Genomic DNA, 16,077 nt, shown 5'->3' on the forward strand with positions numbered 1-16,077 from the left:
CTGAACGCGCCGACTGAGCGTTTGAGTTTCAGTTTCTTGGCCGACGCTCGCCGGTTCGGTTCGACTTCGATCCGATACAGTAATATATATAATAAAATATATATTTGTACGACTCGATTTAACGGTGTTTGTGCTTTCCTTGTTTTCCTTTTTTTGCTATTTTTTTATTGGCCTTTTTTACTTTTTTCGCGACTTGCTCTGCCAACGATTCGCGAACTTTGTAGCAGCTGCCCTTTCTATCCCGTTTTTTGAATAATTTCTTTTTTCAACTGAAATTTGTACGGTACACAAAAAATAAACAAACAAAAATTCTACGCGAGGCTCTCGAAAAAAACTTAATATTTGCTGCAATTGCTCAAATTGTTTGATTTCGTCTGTTTTTTTTATTCATAGTTGCCTTTCATTGACGTTTTTTTCCTAGCCGGTTACTTTGTTTTTTTTTTTGTCGTGCTTGGCTTGGTTTTTTTTGACGAGGTGTGACTGTGAAGTTTTGGGAAAGAGTTGCAATCCAAAAAGTTTCTGTATTCCAGAAATGTGTTTTTATTTATTTTTTTTGATAAATATTCACAAACAGATGCTCAATAAATATTGCCAATATTCTCATTAATAAAAAGAGATTGTAAAAAATATTTGAAAAATGTGTTTTTGAAATTTACGTTCAAGGTGTTTTGTTTCTATTTAACTTAAGCAGAAACAAGTATTAGTATTTTTATGATGTGTTTTTGAATTTTTTAATCAAAAATGGCTTAAAATGAGTTTTTTTTCAACAAGAATATAAAAAATTTTAAAATGAGAAGACTAGAAATTGAAACTAAGTTGAAAAGACAACCCATTTATTGTTTGATTTTTAGTATTTCAAGTGTGCCTGTTTACTTTTCGTTTTCTATAGACTCCATAGTATAGAGTGCCTGGTTTCGCCTCGAAACAAGCAAACCTATAAATTAATGTCAACTGTTTCTTTTTGTGTTTCCTGAAGTTCAAATCTCAACGAGAGTCCACCGGAGCAAGTGTAACAGAAAACAGAAAACAAAATGGTGAGTGAAATATTTGAAAAACTAAATAAAATACAAATAAGAGCGTGGGCGAAAAAAAGAAACAAATATACAAATCACTTTCTAACTGGACGTCCAGCTGGCTGCCACAAACCGAATTCCCATTACCATTACCATTCGAAGACCAATCGGTATCCAAAATCTCCGGCGTGGGCGTTTTTCAAACAGGTTGGAGATTGCTCATACGCCGTGTTAGCCACCCATTTTTATTGCTGGGCCCGAGTCCAGCGTGTCTTTTGGGTTTTCCGCTTTCTGTTTTTGGTTTTTCGATTTCTGAAATTCGATTTCCAGCTTTCCATGCGCCCAAGATTCATGGCAAACGTGTGTGAGCGGAATTTTCGACAGAGTCGCGAAACTGAAACTGTCATCCATCTGGTATTTTGGCTATGAAAACAAAAAAAAAACAAAAAACGAAAATAAAACTCACGCACTCTCGAACATGGCTGCCGTTGCCTTATTAGACTTTATGTTAATTACCATACTAAAAATAAAAACAAAACAGTAAGCCAGACGGAAAAAAATGATCTTCAAGAGTTACCAAGTGCCTACCAAGTGGGCGTTTCAAGTTTTCGTGTCTATAGCGGTTCGATTTTCGGGGGAAAATGTTAGATTTTTGGAATTTCGAACGCTAAGGCGTTAGTTTAGTGGGCGAAAGCCTCAGCTTTGGATTAAGGGCCCGATGCTCTCCATAAACAACCAGCCAGGGGAATATTTCTGATCCGATGATATCATCTCGCTTACTCGCTTAACTCTGCTCTTTCCCCGTTTTTTCAACAAGAATATCATCAATTTGCAAAGCGATTTATTCGTTGTCCGCTTAATAAAATGAGCCATATAAATCAGACACTTGGCCGGAGCCTGCTTAGCGAGAGGGTTTTGAAGAGTCATCACCGCGATGGGATGGTCGTTATCGTCTGGGCCATTATAGTCACCAGCCAGATCATCGCCGATCACCGATCACCGATCCCCGATCCCCGCCGGAGACCTCCGGAGACGGTCTGGCCAAAGTCTCGCCACAAAGACTAAATGGAGTTGGTTTATTCACCCGCCTAACTGGCCGCAAATTAATGTTAGTTGTGGTCGGTGGGCTTGGCTCTTGGCCCGAAGGGTTTCGGCCTCACACTTGCCAGACACTGCCCCTGTCTGGGCCTTCCATTGTTTGTTTTCACAAATAGACACAAAAACAAGTAGTTTTTAGGCCAGAAAGTCATTTTTTTTGAATATTTCCCATTTGATAGCTTTTTAGTCAATGGGTCTATTGAATATCACATCGATTTTAAGGTCTTTACTTGTTTCTATTTAAACATAACAAAGAAATTGAATAATTTTTCTAACACAACTAAACAGAACCCTTTTCAAGTTTTTAAAGTGTGTATTTTAAGATTTCTTTGCTTTTTTTAAGTTTATTATTGTAATCGTATAACAATACTCTAACTATGCCTTCAAAATTATTCAAGAACTTTAGAAGCTAGATTTATTTATTATAAATTTATTTATTATAAAAAAATATTCATTTTTAAAATTTCTGATATCTCAAAAGACAGTTTTTCCATGAGGCTTATCAAAAAAAAAAATTTTCCAAACATATATTTTGAAAGATCACCATTTCTTGTCCATAAGATACTTTATTTTAAATATCTAAGTACTAAAACTCATTCAAATTTCCTATATTAGAAAACTTAAAACAGAAATATCAGTAATTTTTTTCAGAAAGATTTTCTTAAAGAAAATTTCTTAAAGATATCATTAAGTCGTTGTCATTAGGATATGGTGATCTTTCCCAAAGACTGGCATATTTTTGATATTATTCTATATATAATATATACTATATGCAAATCAGAAGTCAGCTATTGTCTATAGTGAAAGATATAGACATATTTTTTTTGTAAGTGTTACCTTTAAAACCCCTGAAAATCAGAGTATTACTCACGATCCATGACACCACTCGAGTTAATGATTCCAGATTGCAAACAGTCAGCTGTTGGCTATTTATAATATGTGTTTACACTTTTGTAGCCTTTTTATTCGTTTCCTAAAGGCTTTTTGTCTATTTTGAAAACTAATTAGATTTTGAGATTTCTAGGCGTGAAATTATTCGAAATATCCGAGCACTCCGCATGGTGATAATAATCGGCTTCGGTCCATTTGAAATATCCATCTAGACTTCTCCGTAGGGCCTTTATCCGATCGAGTAATGGACAATTACCGAGGGCTACAAAGTGTCTATTATATCCGCTAGTTTTCGGTGATTCGGTGCGATCTGCAGATTATCTTATTTATATACAATTGGCCATACATTACAGAGCCATTTCGGCATTTCGCTCACAGTTTAAATGATTTTATGGCCATTACGTATACGCAGTGTGTGCGTGTGCTTCGCTGCGGATGAGGGGGATGGTGTGGGGGTAGGGGCAGCACGGGCTGTGGGTGGTTGCTGCTGCTTTTTTGGAGCCGTCTGCCACAAAGTACTACAGTTGATCCAAGGCAACAGGCCGAGTGTGCCGCCCTCCTCCTCCGCCGACCTGATGATCGACAACTTTGATTGATGGCCGCGGAGGAAAACCCAAAAAAGAAGAGCACTTGACCCCCTCTATCCCCCTCTCTTTCTCTTTTCACCAGATCCTCTCTTTCGCCCTAGTTGTGTTTAAATGATTCATATTTTAATTATCGCCTGTGGATGTGAACATTTTCGCGGTAGCCTCTGAAGTATTGAAATTATTTGTTTCTATTTGTTTCAATTGTTTTTTTAAATAATTTTTTTTAGTGTTGCAACAGTTGTTGTTGTAGCTTTGGTGTGCTAGCCTTTTCAGGGAAATACAAAAAATATGAAAAAAATCGCTGGCAATATTACGGCAATTAACTGATAAGAAATGTAAATCGTCAACAGAAAAGCAAAAATGCCGTAAATACGAAAATTGCAATTGAAGCTGAACTGCGTTCCCAAGAACAACACTTCCCAGGTTGCAGACAGTGGGTTAAGTGCGGTTCGAATTGCGCCAAACAAGGGTTAACTATTAATTCTAAATAAGGAAGATTTCAGGGTTTTTGATCAGCTTTCTAATTAAACTTCGGGACTTACAAAATTATACTTATAACAACTATAGGGACTTATAACAATTATAATTTTTTATATTTGTTAACTATTTGTACCAAACATAAATTTAACTACATTTTTATTTATTGTGGTATTTTCTGTTATAATAGAAGCCGTTTACTTTATTTTTCAATTTTATGTTTTTAAAACCCCATAAATTTATTTTTAATTTTTATAGTGCTGAATCTATAACTTTTGTGACCATTTATTTTTTTTACATAGTAGGGCTTTTAAATTTTGTCATATTTTATATTTATAACGATATTTGGTTGTCATTTTGTTGTTTAGAGCAATTAATTGTTCGTAATGCAATCTTAAAGCAATGTCTTTGGTATGATTAATAATTATGAGTAAAATATATAATTACGGAGTGAATCTGCCATTAAAAATTATAAATTTAAAAATATATGATTGTTTAGGTGAATTATGATTTTTTTTTATTTAGGAGTTTAACCAATTAAATTCAAGACTTGAATGATTTATAAATCATTAAGAAATTTACCTGAATATTTTTATATTATATATATAATATTTTATGATACTAAATGTTGTATTAAAAAATGAAATTTTATCCTCGAATTGGTGATTTTTATTATCATCATAATTGAATCATAAATAAATCTTAATAAATATTAATATTTAATTTCCCCATAAATCAATTTATTAATTTGTTTATGGCTCAAAAATAAGATTATTAATTTTGAGTAAAAATCTCCAACTTTCGAACTCTCAAAAGGGGCATCAATTGTTCGATTTACTTTTTTGGTAGCACTCGGTGGATACAATGCCACTTAATTTTTTGTTTTATTTTGTTTGCTCATTTAACACTGAAAACAAATTGTGTATTTTTTGTTTGTTTTGTGGGCTTTGTTATTGTTTTATTGTTGTTTGTTGTTTTTTGCTATTTGGGCAGGAAAAGGCATTTATTTGAAGTGAGAAGTGAGAGCGAGAAGGCAATGCCCTTGGCCCCCTGAAAAGGCCCACTCCCGCTAGTCCCGTCTCTTTCTTCCACGGCACTGCCATCTCTTTCCGACGGCGGTGTGTGTGCGTGTTTGTTTAATTCGAATTCTAACTCTAGCGATGATCTAAGTGGGACGTCGTCTAATGCAAAAAGAAATGATTGTTGTTTCTACATCTGGCGCAAAAACTTTAAACAAGCAAAAAAATTAAGAACCCAGTGGGCTAAGAGGGATAGGGGGTGGTGGCTGGGGGCTGGGGGGAGGGGCTGCTCGAAAAACTTAATGTGCGTTTAATTTGGGCAAATTAAATTTTTGGAAATTGCCACAAACCCGCTGGCAGAAATTGTAAATAAAATCGCCAAGCTGGAAAATGGAAGAGAGAAACACCTCGCGGATATTTCACTCTATTTTCATCATAATTTATGCATTTTATTCAATTGCAATTTTTATGAGCAATCGTTGCGGTTTTATAAGCCATTTGTCTTTGCTTTTTTTTGGTTGCCAACTTGGCCGAAATGGTGTTTGGCCTTTGGCTAAGCCTCCTTGGGGGGCCTGCCTAATCCCAGGTGTTAATGGCCCGAACGTGCCAAGCTAGTTAATGGTAATTCGTACTCAGTTTGGCCCTAATGTTGACCACACTTAGGGCCTAATGTCTTGACGGTGTTACAAAAAGGTAGCCAATTTCCACTCATTTTGGCGAGTGATTCTTTTGAAAAGTGTTTTTTTGGTCTTAAGTGCATACTTTTGGGGTCAGGTTTCATTGGTTTTTCCTCAAATTCCTATCTCTAAAATGTTATAATCCTACGTTTTTTATAATTTCTTATATGGAGGGCTTATATGGATACTTGTATTTTTAAGAATTTACTTTGAAATTAATGGCAATATAAATTATTTTTAGTACTAATATCAATATATCAACTGTTCATTATCCATATCCTTATAAACATTTGAATAATATTTTTGATTTTGTTACTATAATTAGCCCAAACAATGTACTATGTTTGTTTTATTTTATTTACTCTAAATTCTGTTAAATGGATCAATAATATTTTAAACAATAACTTGTTGGATAAAACATAATCTAAAAGTTCAAAAACTCCATATTTTTAAAACAAAATATGCATTGTTTGAATTATTTAAAATATTGAAGTTCCATTTTTTAGGAAATTAATAAGAAAGATTACATATCCTTGTAGTTGGCTGATCCTTATCGAAATTCTTCATTAATGGAAGTATTATTAGGGCTTTAGTTGAAAATAATTAGTTAAGTTCTGCGGAAAAAACATACAGAAACTTAATTTCCTTTTAACCTTCATAGTATTTTTGGCTTAGTATTTGTTTTAAATCTTTTTACTTTACTAGTTTCTTGTATAAGATATCCTCCATATAAATACTAATACCATATAAATTATATCTATCATTATAATATATACAAACTATAGTTTCTTAAAAAAAACAAGACTTCAATTTTAATACATTTTCTAAGGTTTTTTTCGAGTAAGCCAATTTTTGTTGGATATTCTTAAGAAAAATTATAGCTAAAAATCATTAGTAATTAATCACTAGATTCAATATCTACTTGAGACAATCTTAAAGATCATTTATTATTTTATAAGCCTATTTTGTGAATGTGTACTCCGCTCCATAGAACTGTGATAGCAACCCGCGGGGACAACTCATTATTGTATAATATGTGATTATTTTTCTGCTTTGTAAACGATTTTACGCCGATGCTCATCATTTATTGTGGCATACAAGTATATTAATATATGAAGAGATATATATATATTTTATATGCATATTCATGTGCCTGGGGGGTTCTTTGTGTGGAGGCCTTTGGCATTTGAGTTGGTGTTGGGAATCGAGAATCAACAATTGGGTATTGGGTTACGTAAATCGCGCTAGCAGCTGTCTTTTTGCGGTTTTTGAACTCGATTCGAGTCTTCTGAATTGCCAGAGACACACAAAAAAAATTCTGAAAAGATGCCCCGCGGATGGGGTATTATGAAATATTTTATGTACGTGATTTCCATTTGAAATGTATTTTAATTTGAATTTAAATTCTGTTCCTCCCGCCCAGTCGGAGCCGTCCGTCTGTCACAAGTGCAATGAGGTCATCCAGCAGCGGATCATCACAGCTCTAGGCAAGACCTGGCACCCAGAGCACTTCGCCTGCAAGGACTGCCTCCTTCCCATCACCGAGGCCACCTTCAACATCCAGGCCGGCGAGCCCGTCTGCTCTGACTGCTTCGTGAAGCTCTACTCCGGCACCTGCCACGGCTGCAAGCAGCCCATTCTCGAGGTAAGGCCCATTCTTACTTTATCAAGCAGTCAAGTATTTTGTTACGTAGTTAATTTTTTTGAGTTAAATTTCAATTTAATAGAAATTTAGTAAAAAATATCTAGAATACGGAATTCTATAATATTAAGTAAAATACACATATAAAATATATAGATTGATACATAAATAATTGCAAAGATATATCTGAAATTCGGCAAACTGTATAATTTTCGATGAATTATAAGCTTCAAAAAAATAGTATATAGAAATATGTTGAGAAACAATTTGTTACTTTTCTCAGTTACAATTCAAAAATATTGAAAACTAAGTTCCTTACATTTGTTGTAAATAAAAAGAAGTAATAATTAAAAACCATAAAGTTATTCATTTAAAATCATAATATTAAATATTTCAAGTTTTCTTAAAGCTTTTTCATTCATGCATCAGTGTTTTCATCCACACAAGTAACCAAGTATCGCTTGCATTTTGTGTATCTTTCTATATTCCATATCTATCTCCCAGGTGTATCTCGTCTGTTTGCCATAAACTCTATTACTTTACGACCTCGGAATAATGTAATGAATATTGTCAACATTTGCCCAGAAACGCCGTGCCATAAAACTGTTCAGATATCTCTGCAAATTTGCTCATCTACGATTTAATTAAGGAAGTGATTGCGAATCGCGTCTATATTTAGACTCTTAGATTCAATTGTATCTTTAGGTTGGACAACTGTTGCCGGAAAAGAACCTACAAGCTTTCCGGGGAAAGTCTACAAATTTTCGTGAAAATAACACTAAATCACTTAGTTCTTGTTCTTAAATTTATTATGCAATCGTATGGTGGGTTTTTCGAGAATCGTTCTAAGTGATTCAAAACCCTCTATGAGATTGCAAAATACATTTTTATTACTTTTGCGAATTTTGTTAGGCGGTGTTTACTTTTCAAATACCATAAAGATTTTCCCCGATTTTGAGAGATTTTTAAAATGGTTATTACGTTTTGGAAAGGGTATTTAAGGCACTGTGAGGTTTTTGATTTTTTTGCAAAGAATTAGCATTTATTTTTGTTTTTAAATGGGAAAAACAATCCATATATCCTTTGTATCTTATCCCCGAATAGTCTTTGTCGTTTTAAATTAAATATAGAGTATGAATTATATATGTTTGTGAAGTATACTATTTTTTAGATTAACGTAAGTTTAACTTTAATGCTCACTAAAGACCATTTTCTAGCCGGTTTTAAAAAACTTTCTTCCTCAATTAAAATATATTCAAAAAAACTAAAGAGAATTTGGCATTCTACTTTGAAGTGAGCTCCTTGCTAATTTTTTGTTTGCGGCCATTTGGGGCAAGGTCAGCGCACCCCACTTGTGGGCGTTGGTGTGGGTGTGGGTGTGGGTGTGGGTGTGGGTGTGGGTGTGGGTGTGGGTGTGGGTGTGGGTGTGGGTGTGGGCGCGATTGATTGGCTTTGATTATGATTATAAATATCTCTCTATATGTGTAACGAACAAACACCGAAATACTTGAACAGCACAAAAGTATACTAACCAACTGGAGTTATTTTCGCTTTCTGACCCACTTTTCCACCCACTCCCAGCGCACCATCAAGGCCATGGAACAGTCGTGGCACGAGGAGTGCTTCGTGTGCAACGGTCCCTGTAAGAAGCCGCTGGTGGGCACCTCCTTCTACGAGCGGGATGGCCACCCCTACTGCCGGACGGACTTCGAGCAGCTATTCGCCGCCCGCTGCGCCGGGTGCACTCTCCCGATCACTGACAATGCTATCGTCGCCCTGAACGCCAAATGGCACCGCGACTGCTTCAAGTGCAAGGTGAGTTACTGGAGTGTATCCAGGCGGTATATTATACTGAAGGCGGTACCTTCAGCTTGATCCAATAAACAATAATTATTAAATCTGAAGTCCGATGAATAGAAGTAGCAAACGGATCACATATTTTAGGAATTACATAGGACTTTGAGAGCCTTTCAAGGAGACAGCAGTTTTTACGAATTAAAAAGAGAGTACTTCGGGAATGTATAATAATAAAGATTAGGACACAATAACTTAGGACTAATTACTAAATTCATTATTAAAAAGGAGAAAAAAGATACCTCACATTTTATTTGGTAAATATTTTAACAAAGCTTCATTCGAATACTTAGAAATAAGTTTCAAAAAGTCATATATTTTGAAAAATCTTTTTTTGTCGAAGCTATTTTATGGCTATTTGCACGTCAGTTTATTATTATGGATTTATTTCAAAATCCCTAATAGAATAATTTTTCAGTAGAAATCATGTTTTTGTTTACGATTTTAATATTTTTTTAATATTAATATAACATATAAAATTAATATTAATTAGTAATATATAAATGGGTCTTTTGGTGGGCAACATATGCTTGGAGTAGATTCTTGATTACGAATTTTCTGAAATTCATTATATATTTAATATATAGCTTTAATGAATAAAATAAATAGTTAGTGTTACAGGCGGGAATTAATATATTTGGTTTGTGGAATTAAGCCTTGGGATGGCAAACCAACTATCTGCATAAGTTTTTTGGTTTTTCATTTAATAAATATTTTTTTAAAATGTAGTCCCTGTTTTTGTATCTCTGTGGGAATAAGTATTCTAAGTATAAAGCCACAAGTTTATTGGGTCAAGTTTTATTTTGGGTGGAGCTATTACTAATTGTATTAACATTTTCCCAGAAATGCGCCACTCCCATCACGGCCAGCACCTTCGCCGTGGAGGAGAACAAGCCCCTCTGCACGGAATGCTCCGGCTAAGAAGCGGAGCCGCATCCGGATGCCAGTGTCCGGACACCACACACACGGAACCATTCGCATCGATATCGATATCTATGTACATTATCTACTATATATTTTAACGGTATTTGTTGTCATCCAATTTGTTGAGAACCAGCCCCAGCCAAGGATGCAAGTATTGGAGGCCCGATTTCGCGATGAAAATGAATAAAAATTGAAAAATGCGATTGGCAACTGGAAAATAGAAAATGGATGGACAGGAACACGAAAAGCGCATTTGAGGTGTGGGCGAGAAACAACAACAACCGACAAAGAAACACAAAGAAAACACTGCTAATGGAAACTAGAACGTGGAGAAGCAATTGGAGGACACAATGTTAATGCTTAAAATAATTTTAATAATTTTTAGTTGAAGCACCGCACAAGCGACTGCTGTTTGTCCTTGTCTCTCTTCCTTAACGTCCTGTTCCCCTCTCGCTCTGCTTCTTATCCCCTCTCCCTCTATCCTTCTATCTCTCTCTCGATATATGTATATTCTATGTATCTTGATCGTTTTCGGGACAAAGTATCTGATAAATGATAAATACAAATGCAATTTAATCTTGAATCATTGTTGATATCTCTTACAAAATAAACTAAAAAAAATAACTAACTGGATTCTATAATTGGGAGTTTTTAGGGGAAAAGATACTTGGTAAAGTGGCGGACATACATAGGTTCCAGATCTTGTAGCCCCATCATAGGTTAGGTTGGGTTAAGACGGCTGACAGTTAGCTGGATCTGAAAACTTTCTACCGTACGAGGACTCATTGACTAACAGTTACCCCACCCTGAGGATTTCTTAAATTTTTGTATACTGCTCGGATCTATTTCTGACATCTCCAAGATGTCGGCTAAGATCCTATCACCTATGTAGATGTATGTAATAGTCTAAGAGACTGCAGCGCTGGGCAGTGGCATAGACGTTGCTCGACAGTTTCGTCCTTCCACCAAAAAAAAAAGCTAAGGTGTAGCCTATTTTTCAGATATATAGCCACCAGTTATCGTCCACCGATCATAATGGTTCTACCTTCCAATAGTGGTCCTACCTTACAGTATAAATCTGTATGAAAAAATGTTAGAGGTAAAGAAAGGTGTGTGTCAAACCTATAGCAAATAGCTCTAGAAGTGAGAGAATACTTTAAATTTACAAATAGAAATATTAACACATAACATCTTGCTAGCTATAAGATGTTATCTAGTCTGGAAACTTCCAAGTAAAATCCATACTAAATTAAAAGATCTAATATAACTTTTAGTCATCGCATATAGTTATTCAAAGCCATCATACAATAACTATATGTATGGTAGTCTTGTCGTTGACATATTGTTCGATTGTTAGTCCGTTACCATCCAGTGTTGTAAAGCGAAAATTGTTTTGACATACGAATGTTTTTATAAATTTTACCCCCTAGTATGAATAAATGTATTTTTTAGGGCCTGAAGCACACAAAACAAAACGAGATTTATTATTATTATTCATATTATTCATAATCACACCATCTTAGACGCGTTTACTGTATAAGTTCATCTATTTAGAGGATATATCTTAAACGTTCTATTTAAGAAATAGAATGTATTTTAGATACAATACTATATGAACAATAACAAAACATTCTGTCAGGTTATTATGGTAAGCGAAATGAAATGCTAGTCACCGTCTAAGGGTTAACCACGTTAAGGGTTAGCAAGTGTTAGCCAACACTGTTTCACTCACAATCTGTCATTTTGTTAACGGAACATTTTGTCTACGAAACTATCTTATAGTTATAATATCATTGTTAAAACCCTAGGGCAGGCAGCTTAAGCCAATTAACATGCAAGAGCATATTCCTGGGAACTCCTTTACGAACCTAGAAATCCACAAAGCCCCTGACCATATATGTATAGTTAAAAGAGCCCTTATTCCATGAGTGATCCAATAAAATGAGCGTTTATTTTGTGCGCGTACTCGATACTCTACAATTTAGTTTCGCATTTCACCAACGAAAATACGAAGCACAGAAGAAATACTGATTGAACAATTTGGGGGAATCTACAGTCCTGGATATGAGGGATATGAGTGGGGTTGTATTGATATCTTCTACTGGTTACTTTCATGGGGATTGTAATTGTTTCTCGAATCAGACCGCCCTAATCCCGTTCCTGAGTTAGAACCCTCGCCGAGTTTTTCGCTGAGGACGACGCCAAGTGATCGCATTAGGGGATCCAAGACTTGTTGGACCTGCGATCGGGAAACCAAACGGAAGGCATCCAATAATGCCTGATGCAGTTGCTCCTCCCGGAATTCCTTCACTCGTGGTTCTGGCCAGGCTAGTGACTGGTTCGCCACAGCATCTCCCTGCGTGGTCAGCACTATGTTGCTGAGGGAGCTGCTGACGGCAGCCCTGTCGCCGGCCATGCCCATTTGCATTTGGGTCTGGACCTCCTCTCGGTTGCTTTGGAGCTCTAGATCAGACGGTAGCTCGACGACTGTCGTGCCCAGTCCTACAGGATTAGAATTGGCATTCGGGGTGCTCCGTATGCTACGCCGAACCCGACTCTGGGTGTGGATATGATTCTTCTTTCCGGTCTGATGTTCCTTTGGCACCAAACGCGGTTCGTAGAGCTTCAGGTCGTTGAGGCACATCTTGAGATCGTAACGCTCGTGGGAACGCAGCTTCTCCTGCCTGGGTTGGGTGGGTACCCTCTTGGGTGGCACCGCCTTAGACTTCGACTTCTTCTTCGTATGGCTCCGACTGTGGCTATGACTGTGGTGGCGGGGATGGCCGAGAGCATGAGCATGTCCCCGGACGTGGCCGTGTCTCTGAAGGCGTCTCATAGTCTCCCTGGCCAGCTTGAAGCGCTCCTCCTGCATGTCCTCAATGAAGCTCATGAACCGAGTGCAGCGCTCCAGCAGGCACTCCACCACTGGATCGTGACGGTCCAGCATTCCCTTGTCCAGACAGCAGTTGGTCATGGTATAGATCATTTCAATGAGGGCACTAAGCTTCTGGGGCACCTTCTCCAGCAGGAAGTAGCGCAATTGACGTTGGTAGGTCTGAATCGATTGCTGCATCAGTCCATATACACAGACCACTCGCTGGCAGGCCTCGTTGGAAGTGGCGCTATTGAAACTTGCCACGGTGGTGTACCGGACATCATCGATCATTCCCTTCAGGGGATACAGGAAGTTTCTCGAGAAGCGCACACAAAACTCAAAGGCATTCCTCTGCCGCTTCTGGCGCTCTTGGGCATTGCAGTGGGGCACTTGTAGTTGTAGGAGACTGTTTTGGAGTTTGTCTAGGGAGTTGATGATCCTCTCCTGGGTCATGGTGATCTTGTTGTAGATTGCCAGTTTCTCGAACTTCAAGTCCTCCAGAGATTTGCTGTAGACCACGGTTCGGGGCTTGCGACGCTTGCCCTGGCGTTCTGGTGAGGCGGCGAGGGGTGTGTGGGTCAACGAGGGCGTAACGGATGCGTTCAAGTTGGAACCACCAGGCTGACGGACTTGGGATGGTGATGTAGCGATTTCGGCGGAACCCCCACCTGCTGCAGATCCTGCCGCTAGCCCCGATCCTCCCGTCTTCACTTGACGTCGGTTCTTTGATGTCTGCGGCTTGGGGGTGGTCTTGGCTGTGGCGTTACCCTTCGTCACTTGGGTCTTGTTGCCTGCTCCTTTGGGAGACCGTCCCTTGGCTGCTCTTTGGGTTGCATTGCCCTTCGATTTCTTGTTGGTGCACGCCCTGGGACTACTCTGAAGCTCCAACAAGGACATATCCGTTCTCAGAGCCTTGGGGGTTCTGCCCTCACGAGCTTCGTCATCGGGTGACTGAGCCCTCAACGTCTCCTCCGAACGCTGTGAGGTGTATCTCATGGGCGAAAGACTTCGGAGCAGACTGAGCCGGTGGGGGCGCTTTTCCAACTCCACGAAACAGGGCGCGTTCCTTTTCTCGATCAGATCCACGCCCGTATCAGTGGCGTCCGACTCGCTCGAGGGATATCTTGGACGCGGCTCCCTGTAGCGGAGGTAGCCCTGGCGGTCCGCGTACTCATGCTCCAGATCACTGTCCTCCAGAAAGAAGGGACCGAGTGGCTCTGGTTCCAGGCTTCCATGCTGCTCCATAAACTGGTAGGCGGTGAGGGGCGTGGCGTTCTGGGCTTTGCAAACGTTCACCTTGATGGCCTGCGACATCATAGCCGAAGGCATTATGTCCACCCATTTGGCCTCCGGTTGGTGGTAGTCCTCGAACGAAATCAAGTTTGGATCAACCATGGAACTGTCGCCGTCACCTTCGTCCCCGGACCGAAAATGGTACTGTTCCACCTTGGATTTCTTGACCTTATTGCGGCGGGTCTTGATTGCTTTTTTGGCTGCGGCCTTGTTGGGTACTGGACTCTGGGGTATAGGGTCTTCCATGGACTCCAACTCGGCACAGACCTCGCGGTGTAGCTCTTCGAGTCTCTCGTACGTATGACACTTCTCCCTGGCATCGTGGAGGCGACGTTTCTTCTGCTTGGTCACCGCCTGAGGATTCTTTTTCTTTCCCTTTGACTTGGATTTTGAAAAGGCCGGAGCATCAGCTCCGCCGCACAGGCGCATGGATTTTGGATCGTTGGCAGAGTGGTTGCCTGATGATTGAACCCCATCGTGTTTCTTACGTGTATTCCCAGCTTCGTCAGTGTTGCCTTCTTCGTCATCGTTGGATTCACCGGACTCATTGGAAATGGGCTCAGAGTCGAGGGATAACTGGGTGACGACATCCAGATCCCGGGAGGTCACCATACAGGTGACATCTTGACCCGGACGGCGCACCTTACAAAAACGTGGCATGGTGGGTACACCATGTTTACCCGAGTCCCGCTGACGTCTTAACTGGGCCAATTCGGCTCCACGCAAGGCATTGTAGCGCTTGACCGCATCTGGAATAGACTCCGGACCTGAAAACTAAGAAGGGATCACCCGATTGGTAACCGAAACAATACGGTTAGTTCTGCAAGAAGCCCAACTCACCCGGAACTCAAAGTTACTACTCCGACCGGAATTTTCCGAATCAAAAGCGCAACAATACGCATCTTGGTAGTTCATTTCCCTACTCGATTATCTGCTGCTCAGTGTTTTTGGGCTTTTTAATATATGAATATGTGTATGTCCTCTGATCTTCTCCAACTCCAGAGTCAATATCTTCTGCTTGGATTCGCCTAATTGGATTGATTGCTTACTGGGTGCCTCATTTATGCATTTGGTTTTCGTTGCTCTGGTTGCACAAAAAACGGCTCTCTGTTTTTGTTTTTAGTCGGAGATTTTAGTCGGAGGGGGAGAGAGTACCGGATAGAATTTTGTTCTGAGCTTACTTCCAAAAAATAAGAAAAAGTATGAGTCGCCGTTATTTGAGAGGTTTGGCATGAATGTTTCGATCGACTTAATTTTTTTCAAGTCTCTAACCTGTTTCTCCATTGAAACCTACTCAATACTGACGACATATATTGCCAGGCTAGTTTGGCCAACTTGATAATTGAATGATGAAATACATACACGTTCATGAGAAGTATATACAATTGCCTGAAAGAGTGGTTTTACATAAATTGCATAGTGTATTGTATGGTATTATATATTTAAACTAAAAATTACCTTAGGTTGAGTCAGAATAAATGTCAACTCGGCGCAACGTCCACCGCCCAGAGCTCCCAAGACGGAGCGTGTCTCAAGAGTGAAGCATGAAAATATCTTTGGTTTTTAGACCAAAGTATTTTAGATATGGATTTCAAACTGTGCACACATCCTTCTTTTTCTTGTCGGATCTGCCGACTATATGTCACTTTTCTATCTATTTATTATTAATGATAATCTGTTATTTTGAATTAATATAATTAAATTTATTTTAGATTCAATAATTTTAC

General features: G+C 38.7%; 2 protein-coding genes across 3 annotated transcripts; one reads left to right on the forward strand and one right to left on the reverse strand.

The window, feature by feature from the left end:
• The first annotated feature begins 28 nt into the window (after window positions 1–28).
• On the forward strand, window positions 29–10,765 carry LOC6504954 (transforming growth factor beta-1-induced transcript 1 protein). Of its 2 annotated transcripts, none has more exons than XM_044717393.1 (5): window positions 29–106; window positions 977–1,034; window positions 7,186–7,407; window positions 8,986–9,219; window positions 10,102–10,765. In XM_044717393.1, the coding sequence occupies exons 2-5, from the start codon at window positions 1,032–1,034 to the stop codon at window positions 10,177–10,179; spliced, it is 537 nt and encodes a 178-aa protein (XP_044573328.1). In that variant the 5' UTR covers window positions 29–106; window positions 977–1,031; the 3' UTR covers window positions 10,180–10,765. The 2 variants fall into 2 exon arrangements, with proteins under 2 accessions (XP_044573328.1, XP_001965740.1); XM_001965704.4 differs by having other exon boundaries at window positions 29–79.
• A 1,349-nt stretch (window positions 10,766–12,114) lies between these two features.
• Window positions 12,115–15,655, reverse strand: LOC6505311. Its single transcript, XM_001965703.4, has 2 exons — window positions 15,191–15,655; window positions 12,115–15,124 (listed from the first exon to the last, which is right to left on the reverse strand). The coding sequence occupies exons 1-2, from the start codon at window positions 15,263–15,265 to the stop codon at window positions 12,281–12,283; spliced, it is 2,919 nt and encodes a 972-aa protein (XP_001965739.1). The 5' UTR covers window positions 15,266–15,655; the 3' UTR covers window positions 12,115–12,280.
• Between the last annotated feature and the right edge of the window lie 422 nt (window positions 15,656–16,077).

Source organism: Drosophila ananassae, chromosome XR, assembly GCF_017639315.1.
Source record: "Drosophila ananassae strain 14024-0371.13 chromosome XR, ASM1763931v2, whole genome shotgun sequence".
Taxonomy (NCBI): domain Eukaryota; kingdom Metazoa; phylum Arthropoda; class Insecta; order Diptera; family Drosophilidae; genus Drosophila; species Drosophila ananassae.

Coding starts and splice junctions, on each gene's coding strand:
- LOC6505311 (XM_001965703.4), bottom strand. CDS start 15,265: ATGAACTACCAAGATGCGTATTGTTGCGCTTTTGATTCGGAAAATTCC. Junction 15,125..15,190: donor GTAGTAACTTTGAGTTCCGG/GTGAGTTGGGCT, acceptor ATCCCTTCTTAG/TTTTCAGGTCCGGAGTCTAT.
- LOC6504954 (XM_044717393.1), top strand. Junction 7,408..8,985: donor GCAAGCAGCCCATTCTCGAG/GTAAGGCCCATT, acceptor ACCCACTCCCAG/CGCACCATCAAGGCCATGGA. Junction 9,220..10,101: donor GCGACTGCTTCAAGTGCAAG/GTGAGTTACTGG, acceptor ACATTTTCCCAG/AAATGCGCCACTCCCATCAC.